We start from the raw sequence: 13,380 nt of genomic DNA on the forward strand, positions 1-13,380 counted from the left end.
AAGTACCTTCTGAACCATTAAAGAAAATTCAAAGGTTTATTATAGTTTTAGTAATGTTTATCTTTAGAGATTAACTCTTTGAAAAAGTATTCATGAGCTATACACACAACCTTTCTAATAACCAGAGTATTGGTTTAATCAAAGTCATCTCAATGTAGTACATCCCAGGTGACAAAGTTTATTCTATATCTTGCTGCTCTTATCCTAATGATCCAATGGCCAGTTCTCTTTTTTTATTGTGTTTTTTTGGTTTTTCCTTTTCTTTCTTTTTCTTATTTATTTTTTTTTTGCGGTATGCGAGCCTCTCACTGTTGTGGCCTCTCCCGTTGCGGAGCACAGGCTCGGGACGTGCAGGCTCAGCGGCCATGGCTCACGGGCCTAGCTGCTCCGCGGCATGTGGGATCTTCCCGGACTGGGGCACGAACCTGTGTCCCCTGCATCAGCAGGCGGACTCTCAACAACTGCGCCACCAGGGAAGCCCTCTTATTTTTTTAAACCTTCACTAATTTGGATTTAGTTTGGGCTTCTCAGTGGATCATGAATATATCTGTGAATCAGAATTCCTGAAATCAGCCCCCACGAGTAAGTTTTCATTAGTTGAGGAACCTTTTCTAGATGTTTTCAAAAATGTTCTAAAGCTTGACTGGGTTTTCAGAATAGTTAAATGCCTTTCTAAGGTCACACAGATAGTAAATGTCACAGCCAGAATGAGAACCTGCCAGTCACTGGTCAGGAAGATGGAAAGTCCGGTTTTCCAATCTTGGTTTTATGACTTATTATTTCTGTGGCTTTGGGCAAGTTTTTCTCTCATTATTGTTTAAAATGGGAATTGGCCTCCCTGCTCTGTTGACTTCAAAAGATTTTGTGAGGCTCAAATAAAAGTGCTTTGAAAACTGTAAAACGAAACAGTTTGCCTTCTTTGCAAGTTCTGGTACCTTTTGCTGTGGGAGCTAATTTGAAGTCTTAATAAGGAATTCATCACATAGTAGATCTGCTGAATTTGGGGAGGTCTTGTTTTGCTTCCTTTTTCTCTTTACATTTGTGAACACTTAGCTTTTAAAACTGCATGACAATCTGTAAAATTTCCTATAAATCAGTAAAGCTATCTTTAGTCATTGTAAATGTCTAAAAAATGAAATTCTTCATCTGTGTTTGGACATTTCACTTTTATTCATTTCTTCTCAAAAGTTCCAAATGTAATAGAGCTATATTTTAGAATTACTGAGGATATTGTGGCATTATTGATATTTCATTTTCATTTTGTGGTGGTCTGTTAAATGTTAACAACTGAATTTCCATTTTCTGAAACAGGGAAATAAATATTTGTTTTCATTAAAAGGAGAAATATATTTAGTAATTACATTTTGTCTTCTGTTCATATATATTGAAGGTCAAGTGGATGTCGCTGGAAATCTGGACAAGTGGGCAGATTGGGTAATCAATCATGCATGATGTCACAAAATAAAGGAAATGTTATTAAGGTAAGAAAATACCATTTGATTCTTAGGCAGTTTGCTGAGAAGATATAAATTATTTTTTCAGATCTTTCATTCCCTTCCATACTTAAGAAACTCTTATTCTTGTTTTAACAACTTTGCATGTTATTGGATTTCAATTATATTTTATGGGCTAATATGCAACTTTCACTATTCAGATATGTTTTTTTTTTTTTTTTTTTTGCTGTATGCGGGCCTCTCACTGCTGTGGCCTCTCCCATTGCGGGGCACAGGCTCCGGACGCGCAGGCCCAGCGGCCATGGCTCACGGGCCCAGCCGCTCCGCGGCATGCGGGATCCTCCCAGACCGGGGCACGAACCCGCGTCCCCCGCATCGGCAGGCAGACTCACAACCACTGCGCCACCAGGGAAGCCCTCAGATATGTTTTTGTTTTTCATCTGAAAGTTGATTTTTAAAAATTCATTTTCAGGTGAATTTTCTAAACTGAATTTTTCCATTCAGTTCTGGTTTTAAGTATGTGAAATAGAACTATGTAGTTCTATATTAAGGTGAAAGCGAAATTACTTGATAAAACAAAGGACAGACTTTTTTCTGCCTTTTTATTATATCACATTTATTTAATGTATTTATGTTCTGCTTGAATAATAATTATTCATAAACTGTTGATTCTATATGTGAAGATACCCAAGGGAAAATGCTTTAAAATTTCCCAGCTATAGAATTGCTTTATCTTTACTGTGTATTGTAAAATATAACATTACATAATATTTAAGGTTAAAGGCAAATGAGTGTCCTTATGTAAAGAAAACTGTTTTGCTTCTGGATTCTTTAGTACAAAATCTGTGACTTTGTAAGTTTTAACTTATATAGCTTTTTCTTTTTTATATGCCTATCATTAAACTTTCATTGGGTCAGTTGGCATCTACAGACATCTTGGCACTTCTAACCTTTTTGGCTTAGAAAAGGCATTTTATTCTTTAGTGTCATTCTCTTACTGAGACATGTTTCTTTCATTTTTGCATTAAAAGTTTTATAATTCACTTTGCATTTTTCATTATCTTTCTGAGACAGTGTTCCATACTTTAGATGTTGTTGTAAATATAATATATTAAAAGTGCTGACTGTTTGTGATTATTGATTTATTTATTCAGTAGAATTTATTAAGTGCCTTCTTTGTCTTATAGTGAATTATCCTTGTTCTCAAGAATATCCTTACCTAATGTAAAAGATTATGCACATATGAAAATATTTATAGGAAAAATCACTATGTAATTTTTGCCATGTAGTGTATGAATCATTTGTGCTTGGGAAATAATAGTTTAGCTCTACAAGTATTTGAGAGTGTACTAGATATATTTGTAAGGAAAAGTGATGAATAAGTCATAATGCCCATTCCCATAAACCTCATAATTGAGGATGAAAGCATGGGGGGTTGGGGAGTTACAGAATGTGGGAGTAGAAATAAGATAGGGCAGGAGGGTAGGAGGCCTGAATACCAGACTCAGGAGTGTTGACTTTTTCACTGGGTGAATAGAATTCCCTGACAACTTTGAAGCAGGAGAGTAGCAAGTTTAAGGTAATGATGTATGATGGTTGATCTTGTTAATATCCAGTGCATTTGAAGTTTATATAAGTAGAGTATAGAGCAAATGATATTCAAACTCTTTTGATCATGTACCACTGCAATAAAGAATATATTTTGAGCATGGACTTTCTATCCATGAATTTTTTATTTACTTATAAATATAATTTATTTATATACATACTAATTTACTAATATGTCATGTTCATTGTAAAACAAAATATGGAAATTAATCAAGGATGATATAAACATGAATAGATGCTTCTTTTCTTCTCTTTGATCTTTTCTGAGCTCCCTCAGGCATGCATACATGCTACTTTGGAGGCCACTGATATAGAAGCAGAGAGACTATTTACAAGTCTATTAAAAGGTCAGATGAGAAGAGTCTGAATGAGAACGTAGCAGAAGAAATATAAAGGAAACATGGACCCAAAACAGTGAGAAAGGAAAAGAAGAAGTCAAATATATAACTGATAGTCCAGGATGAATTGTTTAGAAGATAGAATAAATAAAGGAGCTGGAAAAAAAAGTTCTGGTGTTTAGATTTAGAGGTAGATAGTTGGCTTCCTCCTTCTCTCCCTCCCTTCTACCCTCCTTCTCTTACTTTCTTTTCCCAGCTTTATTGTATAATTGGCAAGTAAAATTGTAAGATATTTAAAGTGTACAACATGATGATTTGATATACATATACATTGTGAGTGAATTCCCTCTATCGAGTTAATTAACACATCCATATTTACCTTGTTTTTTTTTTAATAGAAACATTTAAGTTCTACTCTCTTAGCAAATTTCAAAGCTTTTAGAGTTTTGTTTGCATTCTCATGTGTTAGTTGAAGCTGAGAGAGTAAATGTGCTACCTAAGAATTTATAAAAAGGATAAGAAAGGTGTAAAGGATAAAGGGCAGGTATGAAGGATAAAGCCCAGAGAATATGGAGGCAAAGAGAACTTGAATATTTATTCACTATCTGTTTTATACCAGTCAACAGTGCTTTTCCTGTTATATCTCTTTAAGTGCTTATATCACTCTTAAGAGGCAGTTGTTATTTTTTCCAGTTCCACAAATGAAGTAATTTAACATCAAAAAAGTTAAATAACTTGCTCACGTCAAGGGTCAGGGCCAAGATTTGAAACGCAGGCTTTCAGGCTAGTTCTAAGATAATTTGCCAGCTCTCCAGTAAAGGGAGCCTGAGAAGAGAAATAATGGGAGAAATAGAGTCAAAGTAATGTAATTTCATAGGAGATGAAAGTAAAGGAGGACATTTTTAGAAAAAAAATGGAGAAGTCAACCTTGATTGATGTATTCATAATGAAAAAGTTGGGTTTAGTTTTAGCAGTGTTTCTCAACCGGGGGCAATTTTGTCCCCCAGGAGACATTTGGCAATGTCTGGACACATTTTTAGTTATCACCACTGAGAGGGATTTTTTTTGGCTAATGGTGTGTAGTGGCTACAAGCCAGGGGTGCCGCTGAACATTCTACAATGCACTGGGCAGACCCCACAACAAAGAATTATTTGGCCTAAAATGTCAGTGGTACCAAGAACAAGAAACCCTTTGCTAGACTATATAGATTAAAATCCTGACTCATCTCATGAGCTTTGTGATTTTAGACAAATGATGTAACCTTTCTTGGGCTTCTGTTACCATATTTGTAAACACGCGTAACAGTACTTGCTGACTACTTCACAGAGTTTTGAGCAAGGTGTGAGATAATATGTGTGAAACCAATTGTAATATTAACTGAAAATCACATTAAAATGTTTATTTACGGAGAATGAGAATTTTTAAAAGCAATATATTTGATTTGATGGTTGGATTGTTATCAGATGTAAAAATATATTTCAAGTGGTTGAAAAAGAAAGGCAGGTGGCAATGAGTAAAGGCTAAAGTTTCAGTAAATGTGAGAACAGAGGGTGATCTCTGAAGGCTTTAATAGGATCAAGGAGACTTTATACATATAATACAAAAATATATAAACAAATACTATATATATAAATACTGTGTGTATATATATATATATATATTTAGAATCAGGGGGAAGATGTGAGCCAATTTGTAGCTGAGGGATAGATCCACTAGTGGAAGAAAGATTGAAAATTCAAATGAGAGAGGTGCCAGTTGCTGAGGGCTTTGAAGAGGTAGCTCCTTGAGGAGGGCCTGACCAAGGGAAGGAGGGCACATTTTCTCTGAGACAAGAAAAATGGAAGAGAAAACAAGTGGCAGTAAAGGTACATTTTTAGAGGTTGTTTTTGACAGGTGGTGAGGCAGGAAGCTATGGAAAAATAATAATAGGAAGACCTTGACATTCTTAGTTTGAAGGCAAGATCATCTGTTCAGATTAAGGAAAAGAAATGGAGTGGATCTGAGTTTTTTGGAATGGAGAAGATTTGGAGTAGCCAAATCATGTGAGAATCATGTTTGAGGTTTAGTAGCAAATGAATGAATGGATTGCTGAAGAGCCATAAGAGCCCATGGGGCTTATTCAGCATGGATTTGTAGGGGAGCCAGTTGCTATTATTTCATCACGATGGTTGGTAGATAATGGGAGGTCTAAGAGGAAGGAGGTAAGGAGATTGCGGTTTGCACTGAGAAACTCTGAGTTTGGGATTTTGAAAGTATAACCATTCAGATTGCTGCTTAGGTCCAAGGTTTGGTCATCATGGTCAGGTGGCTGAGGAGGCACTTAGATGTTCATAGTAGTCAGCATGTCGGAGGGTTTTCAGCATCAGGATGTCAGGTGAACATGGACAGTAAAGTCTCCACGATCATCACCCAGAAATGTACTGGAGAGAAATACTGAACAGACTGCTGAGGTTTCAGGTGGAAGAGGATCCAGGGTATTGATAAAGGCAGTAAGTGGATGGTGGGGACCTTCAGTAGAGGCAACTTCACCTAATGGTGACAGCGGAAGAGTATTCTGGAAGCAGCACTGGGGAACAAACAGGGAGAACATTTTCCTTCTCTCCTGGTGAGTGAAAGGGGGTAGAAATGGAGCTCTTTCCTCTGGAGAGTTCTGTGGAGAAGGTTGTGTGTGAGGAAAGGTGGGTCCAGTTACTGTGAACTTTTGGAAGAGATATTTTAAGGAAAATTTTAAGGCATAAGATAGTTAAAGGACTCTTTAATAAGGGCTTCATGGAAGGGCAGAGCAGCCTGGACGGAAGGACAAGTAGTGGAGAATGGCAAAGGTTAGGTAGCTAATTGGACTGAGAATGAGGATATTGAAAAGGTGGCTTGTGGAAGGAGTGTGGGCCCAGCACAGTGGATTAGGACATTAGTGGCAGGATGGAGGCATTTGTGAATGCCAGCGAGGCCGATTAATACAACGTAGTCTGACCCCAAGGGCCCAGATGATATGTCTGTGTGGTAGAGACACTAAGCTGCCCTGACTCCTGATAGGACCCCTTCAGCATCTCCTGGTGGAGTCATAAGTGGGTTAATAAGGTATAGGCTTCAGTATATTGAATTCCTGGTGTTTTATATATACACACATATGCATATCCATATACATATATCTTTATGGTGTTTGCCTGTGTGTGTGTGTATCCCTGGTCCAACCCTACTCCACCCTCATCTCTTTCCCCAACAGATAAAAATCAGACTTAGGAGGAAATTCTATTTGCCTAAAAATAGTAAGCTAGCAGTTTGTTCATTGAAATATTTGTATGCTGTTTGATTCATTGGAAGTAAATACGGCTATATTCATAGAGCAGAAAAATATTATTCACAATAACAAGAACAAAGTATAACATGTCCCTAATAATGAATTCATTTTGCTTTGGTATATGCATTCTGCCCAGGTAGCCTATAAACACATAGATCATGTTGCAATTCAGATGTATCATTAAGGTAATACTATTGCATAATTTGGTTATAAAAAATAGGATTAAATTATCTGCAACTTGTACAACACTGCCAGTTTAAAAATAAAAGTGTGGTTCACATAAAAACTGATTATTTCAATTCTATTTTCTTGTCTGCTGTGTTTGGTACATAACATCTGAGCAGCTCCTTAAAGAATGGGAACAAACAAATGCCCTTTTGAAGCAAAACCACTAGATTCACTGAAAATAATTAGGCCTAAATTTTCAAAGATGACTGCAGTTGGTACAACCATAGACATAGAGGCAACCATTATTCTCATATTCTCATGTACAAATTGGGCAATTGAGCATGAAAATTGAAAATTGAAAATGAGGCATGAATCGACAGTGTGTGTGTAAGTGTGCGCCATGCTCCGTGAATGTCTGTGTACTTCAGATGTTGGTTTTAATAAGACCAAGGCAAGTATGTGCAATTGGCGAGTCTGTTTCGTTTCTTAAGCTCTTAAGATCCAAGGATTTTAAGTGATCATTTATTTGAAATACCTATCCATAATTGTTACTTACTCAATTTTTTTGGCTACAACTTGGGAAAGTCAGGGATCACAAATAATATATTTGAAGGTTATGCCTATGACACTTAAACATGTGGTTCTCTAATTTGGGCAATTAAGATAATAATATTAGCTTCTACAGTTATGTGAGCAGAATAGCTTAGTCAGAATTCAGCTTAGATTCAGTCTACACAAATATTAGGCTTTGTGTGTTTCAGAAAGATCAGAGATAGAAAAGGCTTACTGAGCCTTTACAATATTTGAATGCTAGTGCTTTCCTAAAATCATTTCATGGTGATATGTAATTTTTGTTTAAAGATAATTTGTGACATGTTTTTTAAAAAAACTGGTTTATATATATTTCCAAAATATATTTTTCTTTTATGAATTTTCTCTTGATTTAATTAAAATTCCTATATATGCATTAAAGATCTCATATTATTCTTTCAAAATGTTTGTTTTGTTCAAGATGTACCAAAATGTTATGGCTTTATAATATTTTTATTAGTAACTTAAACTTTATTTGAGTTTGTATACCTGACATACAATATCTATTTTATTAATACAGCTTTCTGCTGGAAAAGTGAAATTAAAATTACTGAAGGAGAAGCTTCAAGGTAAACAGTTTACCATTGTATTATTAGATGCTGAAGGTATAATTTCTTTTTTTTACATTTGAATTACATAGAAAATTTAAGTGCTAGAACTGTTCATGCAGCATAAAGATTCTAAACCCAAAAATGGTGACTCTTTATCTTTGATACTCAAAATATATTTTATCTGTATTTTGGGGAGGGGTGCTTATTTTATGTCAAACATCAACTTAGGATATGATCATAATAATAGTATTTTTGAAAAGTGAGGACTTTCATAGCATTGTTCCTTAAACTCTAGGAAGAAAATGTTAGCAGTATAAAATTATAGATTGAAATTTTACTCTGGGAAATTAAAAGAATATTGAAAATTGCTTTATATTTTAATACATTATTTGAAAACAGCAAAAAACAAAAATCAATTTTGAATTTACAGTAATTCTAAAAGAAATAAGATTTTTAAAATAGGGGATAAACATTTAATTTGTATAGTTAAGATAATTTGATAGAACAAATTATAGAAATATATATAACATTTATTATAGAAGTTGTTCTGTGTGGGCCTTAGTTTGATCCAGAGATGGGGCAGAACGCTATGGGAATTCTATCCAAAGCATAGTTTTTAACATTCTGTAATTTTACATGTCCAGTTCAACTGAGTTTACAGCAGAATGGATATGGGTGGATATGTGGGGCCCTGTGGTCACAGGGGGTGGGAGGGGGACTGTGGGCTCCCTAGTCTACTGGGAAGATTAGACTTGGCTACATGCCGTTCTTATTGGGCAACTAATATTTATATACTGTTTGAGAATTTAGAAATGTGCATAATTTCCTTTATCAATCAGAAAACTGAACATCGTATTTTAACGTGATTGGTCTTTTTTTTCCCTTTCAGAGCCAGTGAAACAACCGTCTAATTATAAAATGGCAAATTCTTCTGAACATGAAAAACCCAAGATAAAATGGAAGGTTTGTGGGCAGTGTGAGAACAAAGCCGCTCTGCTAGTACGTACACTGGAATAAGATCAGACTTTCACATGGGCTCATACACCTGTCCTGACTTAACCTGCTTGGTAGCCATGTCTCTTCCTTCATGACCATTACTAAGGGTGAAGTGTGCAGGCTGCCAGGAAAGGCCAATGCTACACGATACCCTGAATCTCATCATCTCATTCTTGTTTAAAGACACCACCTAACTTTTGTCCTCTCTCCCTTGGATTGTGCCTATCAGCACAAGAATATGCTGCAGTATTTCTCGAACCAAAACTGGAACAGAAATTCTTCTTTGATCCCCACATCTCCCCCTGTACCCCTTTTAGTAACATTTCTAAAGAGTTGTCTACACTTGCTGTCATCACATTATCTCCTCCTATTCTCTCTCTCTCTCTCTCTCTCTCTTTTTTTATCGAGGTATAATTTACCTACTGCGAAATGGACAAATCTTAAATGTATACACCCCCATCAAGATAATAGAATACCCCAGAAGGTTCCCTTGCGCCTTTTCCAATTAACTCTCACTACAAAGCCAACTACTATTCTGATTTTTAGCAGCATACATGTAGTGGTGCTAAACCTATTGAAATTTATATAAATGGAATCGTATGCTATGTATTTTTCTGTGTAGGGCTCTGTTGTTTTTCTGTATTCTTGACCCCTTAATGTTGGAGTGCCACAGGCCTTAGTCCTCAGGCCTCTTCTCTAGTCTGTTTATACTTGTTCTTTAGGTAGTTTCATCTACTCTCTTGGCTTTAAAGCCCATCTTTATTTTGATGGTTCCCAAATTTACATCTTTAACTCATATCTCTCCCCTGAACTTTCAACTCAGACTGCCTAATCAACACTTCTACTTGGATGTCTAACCAAAATCATTAATCTAGTGTGTTCAAAATTCAACTCTTAATATTTACCCATCAAATTTTCTCCCCCCAAGGTCTCCTCATACCAATAAAGGTCAACTCAAACATTACCTGTCCTGACAGCTCTTTATAAAATAGCAACAGCTGAGATGACTCTATAGTTTTGTGAAGCTGCCTCATTCATCTACATAACATTTATCACCCTTTAGTGTATGTTTATTTGTTTATTTTCCACTCACCCACAATGTAAATTTCATGAGTTTAGGGATTTACTTTTGTTCCCTGCTGTGTGCTTACCACCTTGAATTATGCCTGCAATTTAATAGGTACTCAACAAATGTTTGTTGAATGAGTCATTTCTTTAAAGCCTTTCTGTTATTGAAAACACTGTTATCATTGAAACTAACTGAAAGGAAGATATCCAATGTATTTAGCAATTAAAATATTATACAGGGCTTCCCTGGTGGCGCAGTGGTTGAGAGTCCGCCTGCCGATGCAGGGGACACGGGTTCGTGCCCCGGTCCAGGAAGATCCCACATGCCGTGGAGTGGCTGGGCCTGTGAGCCATGGCCGCTGAGCCTGCGCGTCCGGAGCCTGTGCTCCACAACGGGAGAGGCCACAACAGTGAGAGGCCCGTGTACCACAAAAAAAAAAAAAAAAAAAATTATACATACCTAGGAAGCAGTTTTCCCCAAAAGAATTTAATGATTATAATTAATGTTTGTGGATCACTATAACTAATATTTATTAAATTTCAGAGAATTTAGTTATAATCACTTCTGGTTTAAGATTGTATTACAAGCCTTATTTCATGGCAGTTTTAACTGAGCTCAGAGAGTTACAGTGCTTTAAGTCTAATAAAGCACTAATAATATTAAATGTAAAACCCTGTCTCTTGGTATAATGCTCTTACTTTTACATCATACATCATACTACTTTTCTCCTTACTTGATATGTTGGTGGAATTTTAACAAGTTATACCTATCCAGAAAAGTTTAGAAAATATAAACAAATGCTAATATTCCTGAAGTTTGAAGTATGAAAGCTAAAAGGGTCTTATGGCAGAATTGAATTGTTGCAGTCCACTGTTCATGATCTGAAAAATCATAGGAGCTATGAGTCAATATTTCTTATTAATCCTCTTCCATGTTGAGCACTTTTTAAAGGCCATGGAATTCAAACAATATGGCATATGTAGATAAGATTTGACTTGGAAATAAAGGATCTGTTTTTCCAGAGAGAAGGAAAAGCAAGCAAAGGACATTCCCGGGCAATATAAATGGCATGTGCCTTGGCTGGAAAGCAGATGAGAGTGATGAAGTGTGCAGTGATTACAAAACTGATTTGCCTGAAAACTGTTGTAAATAGAAGTCAGGGTTTAGGCCCTAACCATTCTTAAAGAATTTACTAAGATTTTAAGAAAGGATGTTCTTTGATTTGAAATGAAAATAATATCCCATGATACTTGTTAAAAGCACAAAAATTATTTAAAAATTCAAGCTCGGTAGATGTAATGAACTCTATAGTGTTGAACTCTGAGGTTACCTTGTGTTCTTAGCTTCCATCATTCTAGATGGTCATGCTGACTGGATAATCAGAGTCAACCTTTCTATATCTTATGACAGGACCTTAATCAGGGAAAATTGTACAGGGATGGGAGGTGGGGAGTAAGAGCTTACATTTTGGGGGTTTGAATCTCAACTTTACCTGTTGTTAGCTATGTGAACTTCAGCAAATGACTTAATTCTTTTGTTTCTGTCTTCTCATTTGTAAAATGGGACAAAACGGGTAACAGTAGTATAACGACCTCAAAGTTAATGAGGATAATGGTTACTGCATGTGAAGTATTTAGCATTGTGCCTAGCACATTGAGAAGAGATAGTAAATTGTATGCCTTTTGTTGTTGGCACATTTTATATATGTTGCATTCATATATGTTGGTGGTAAAAATAAAACCCCAAATTTGCAGATTTCTTATTTTTAAAAGAAATTCCAGTGGCTTTAGGCTGTTTCTACATAACAAAAGTGAAATGGATAGTTAAAAATTACATATTAATTTGGCAAATGTGGATAATTTAATTAAACTCAGACGGATTCTGAAGGCTTAGCATAAGTGATCTAGCCTTGAACAAATTAAAAAGATATTTGCTAAAACAGTACTTTAGTATTCCATCGTCAAAGAAGCATCTGTGGTGGAATGGCGTCCTTATCTACATTTTTAGTATGTTCCTGCCAGTTATACAAACTACCTAAAAAGATTTTCCAGTTGGCGGTCATTTTAACCCAAGTTAAATCCAAATATGCTTGTATAACAAAATATATAAGCTTACTCTGTGACTCCAGCTTTGATCTTCCAGTATAACATCCGTTTGGCTACTTTCATTGAAAGTCTATTGTTAGCAAATATTTGGCTTAGAATTATATGCTGAAACTGACTCTCAGTCCTCTATATTACATTGTAAAAATGGTACCGAACATTTATGAGAAATTCATTAAAATATTAGCTGACATGTTGTAGAATACATTTTGAAGTCTACGTTAATGCAATAATACTTCCATATGTGTATGTGAAATTATAGCTTTTAATTTTTCACTTAAAAATTATGGATTTAGATTATGTTTGTATCATCATTTCTCTAAGAGACTATAGCTCTTGAAACAGGAGTTGAAAGGCTAGGATTAGTTCCCATACTAGGGATAGTATTTATTTTTCTTCCACTAAAATTATAAATCCAGTTCTGTGTAGCTATAATCACATTTGAAAAATACATTTGGATTTTGATAAATACCAGACCATGCAATCATTTGACATTTTGGATTTATTTTATTGAAGATTTTATGAAGGTTTTCTAATAAATGATTAATACTGAAATTAATGGTCAATGATTATTAGTAATGTGGGTCTTGAGTAAGAGCTTAAGCTTTGAACCAGACTCTGGGGTTGAAATCCTGACTCCATTAGCTGTATGACTGGACAAATTCTCAATCATTATGTTCCTTTGTTGCCTCATCTTCACAATGGAGGTACAATGGTCATGCTAACCTTATGGGGTTATTGTGAGAATTAAATGAGATGGAACATACGAAACCCTTAGAACAATGAGTAAGTGCTCCCTGAATGTTGTGGATATTGTTATTGTTATTTGACCCTTCCTTTTTAGTTTCAGTTTAGTTATGTACAACTTCCTACTCTTTTAACCTATTTTTGGAGTGTTGTCCTAATCATTTCATATTTAATAAACATGGCTACATTATTGTAGGTAACTGCATCATCATGTGGGAACTTGCCATACAATTTAAAAAAATTAATGGACTCTTACTGAGTTTTATTTAATTTTTATTGAAGTATAGTTGAGTTACAATGTTGTGTTAATTTCAGGTACACAGCAAAGATATATATATATGTATATATATTCTTTTTAAAAAAATTAATTTATTTTTGGCTGTGTTGGGTCTTCGTTTCTGTGCGAGGGCTGTCTCTAGTTGCGGCAAGTGGGAGCCACTCTTCATCGCGGTGCATG

At 35.5% G+C, this 13,380-nt stretch overlaps 1 protein-coding gene across 2 annotated transcripts in view; it reads left to right on the forward strand.

Moving 5' to 3' along the window:
- ZBBX (zinc finger B-box domain containing) overlaps positions 1-13,380 on the forward strand; it is a gene marked incomplete at its 5' end in the record, with an annotated part of 105,222 nt that overhangs the window by 5,438 nt on the left and 86,404 nt on the right. For both annotated transcript variants that reach the window (XM_079704403.1, XM_079704404.1), the window contains 3 exons: positions 1,391-1,481; positions 7,979-8,027; positions 8,899-9,008. In XM_079704403.1, the coding sequence (XP_079560529.1) occupies positions 1,391-1,481; positions 7,979-8,027; positions 8,899-9,008 (250 nt within the window). The remainder of the gene's footprint in view (positions 1-1,390; positions 1,482-7,978; positions 8,028-8,898; positions 9,009-13,380) is intronic.

This window comes from Hyperoodon ampullatus, assembly GCF_949752795.1.
Source record: "Hyperoodon ampullatus genome assembly, chromosome: 5".
Lineage (NCBI taxonomy): Eukaryota > Metazoa > Chordata > Mammalia > Artiodactyla > Ziphiidae > Hyperoodon > Hyperoodon ampullatus.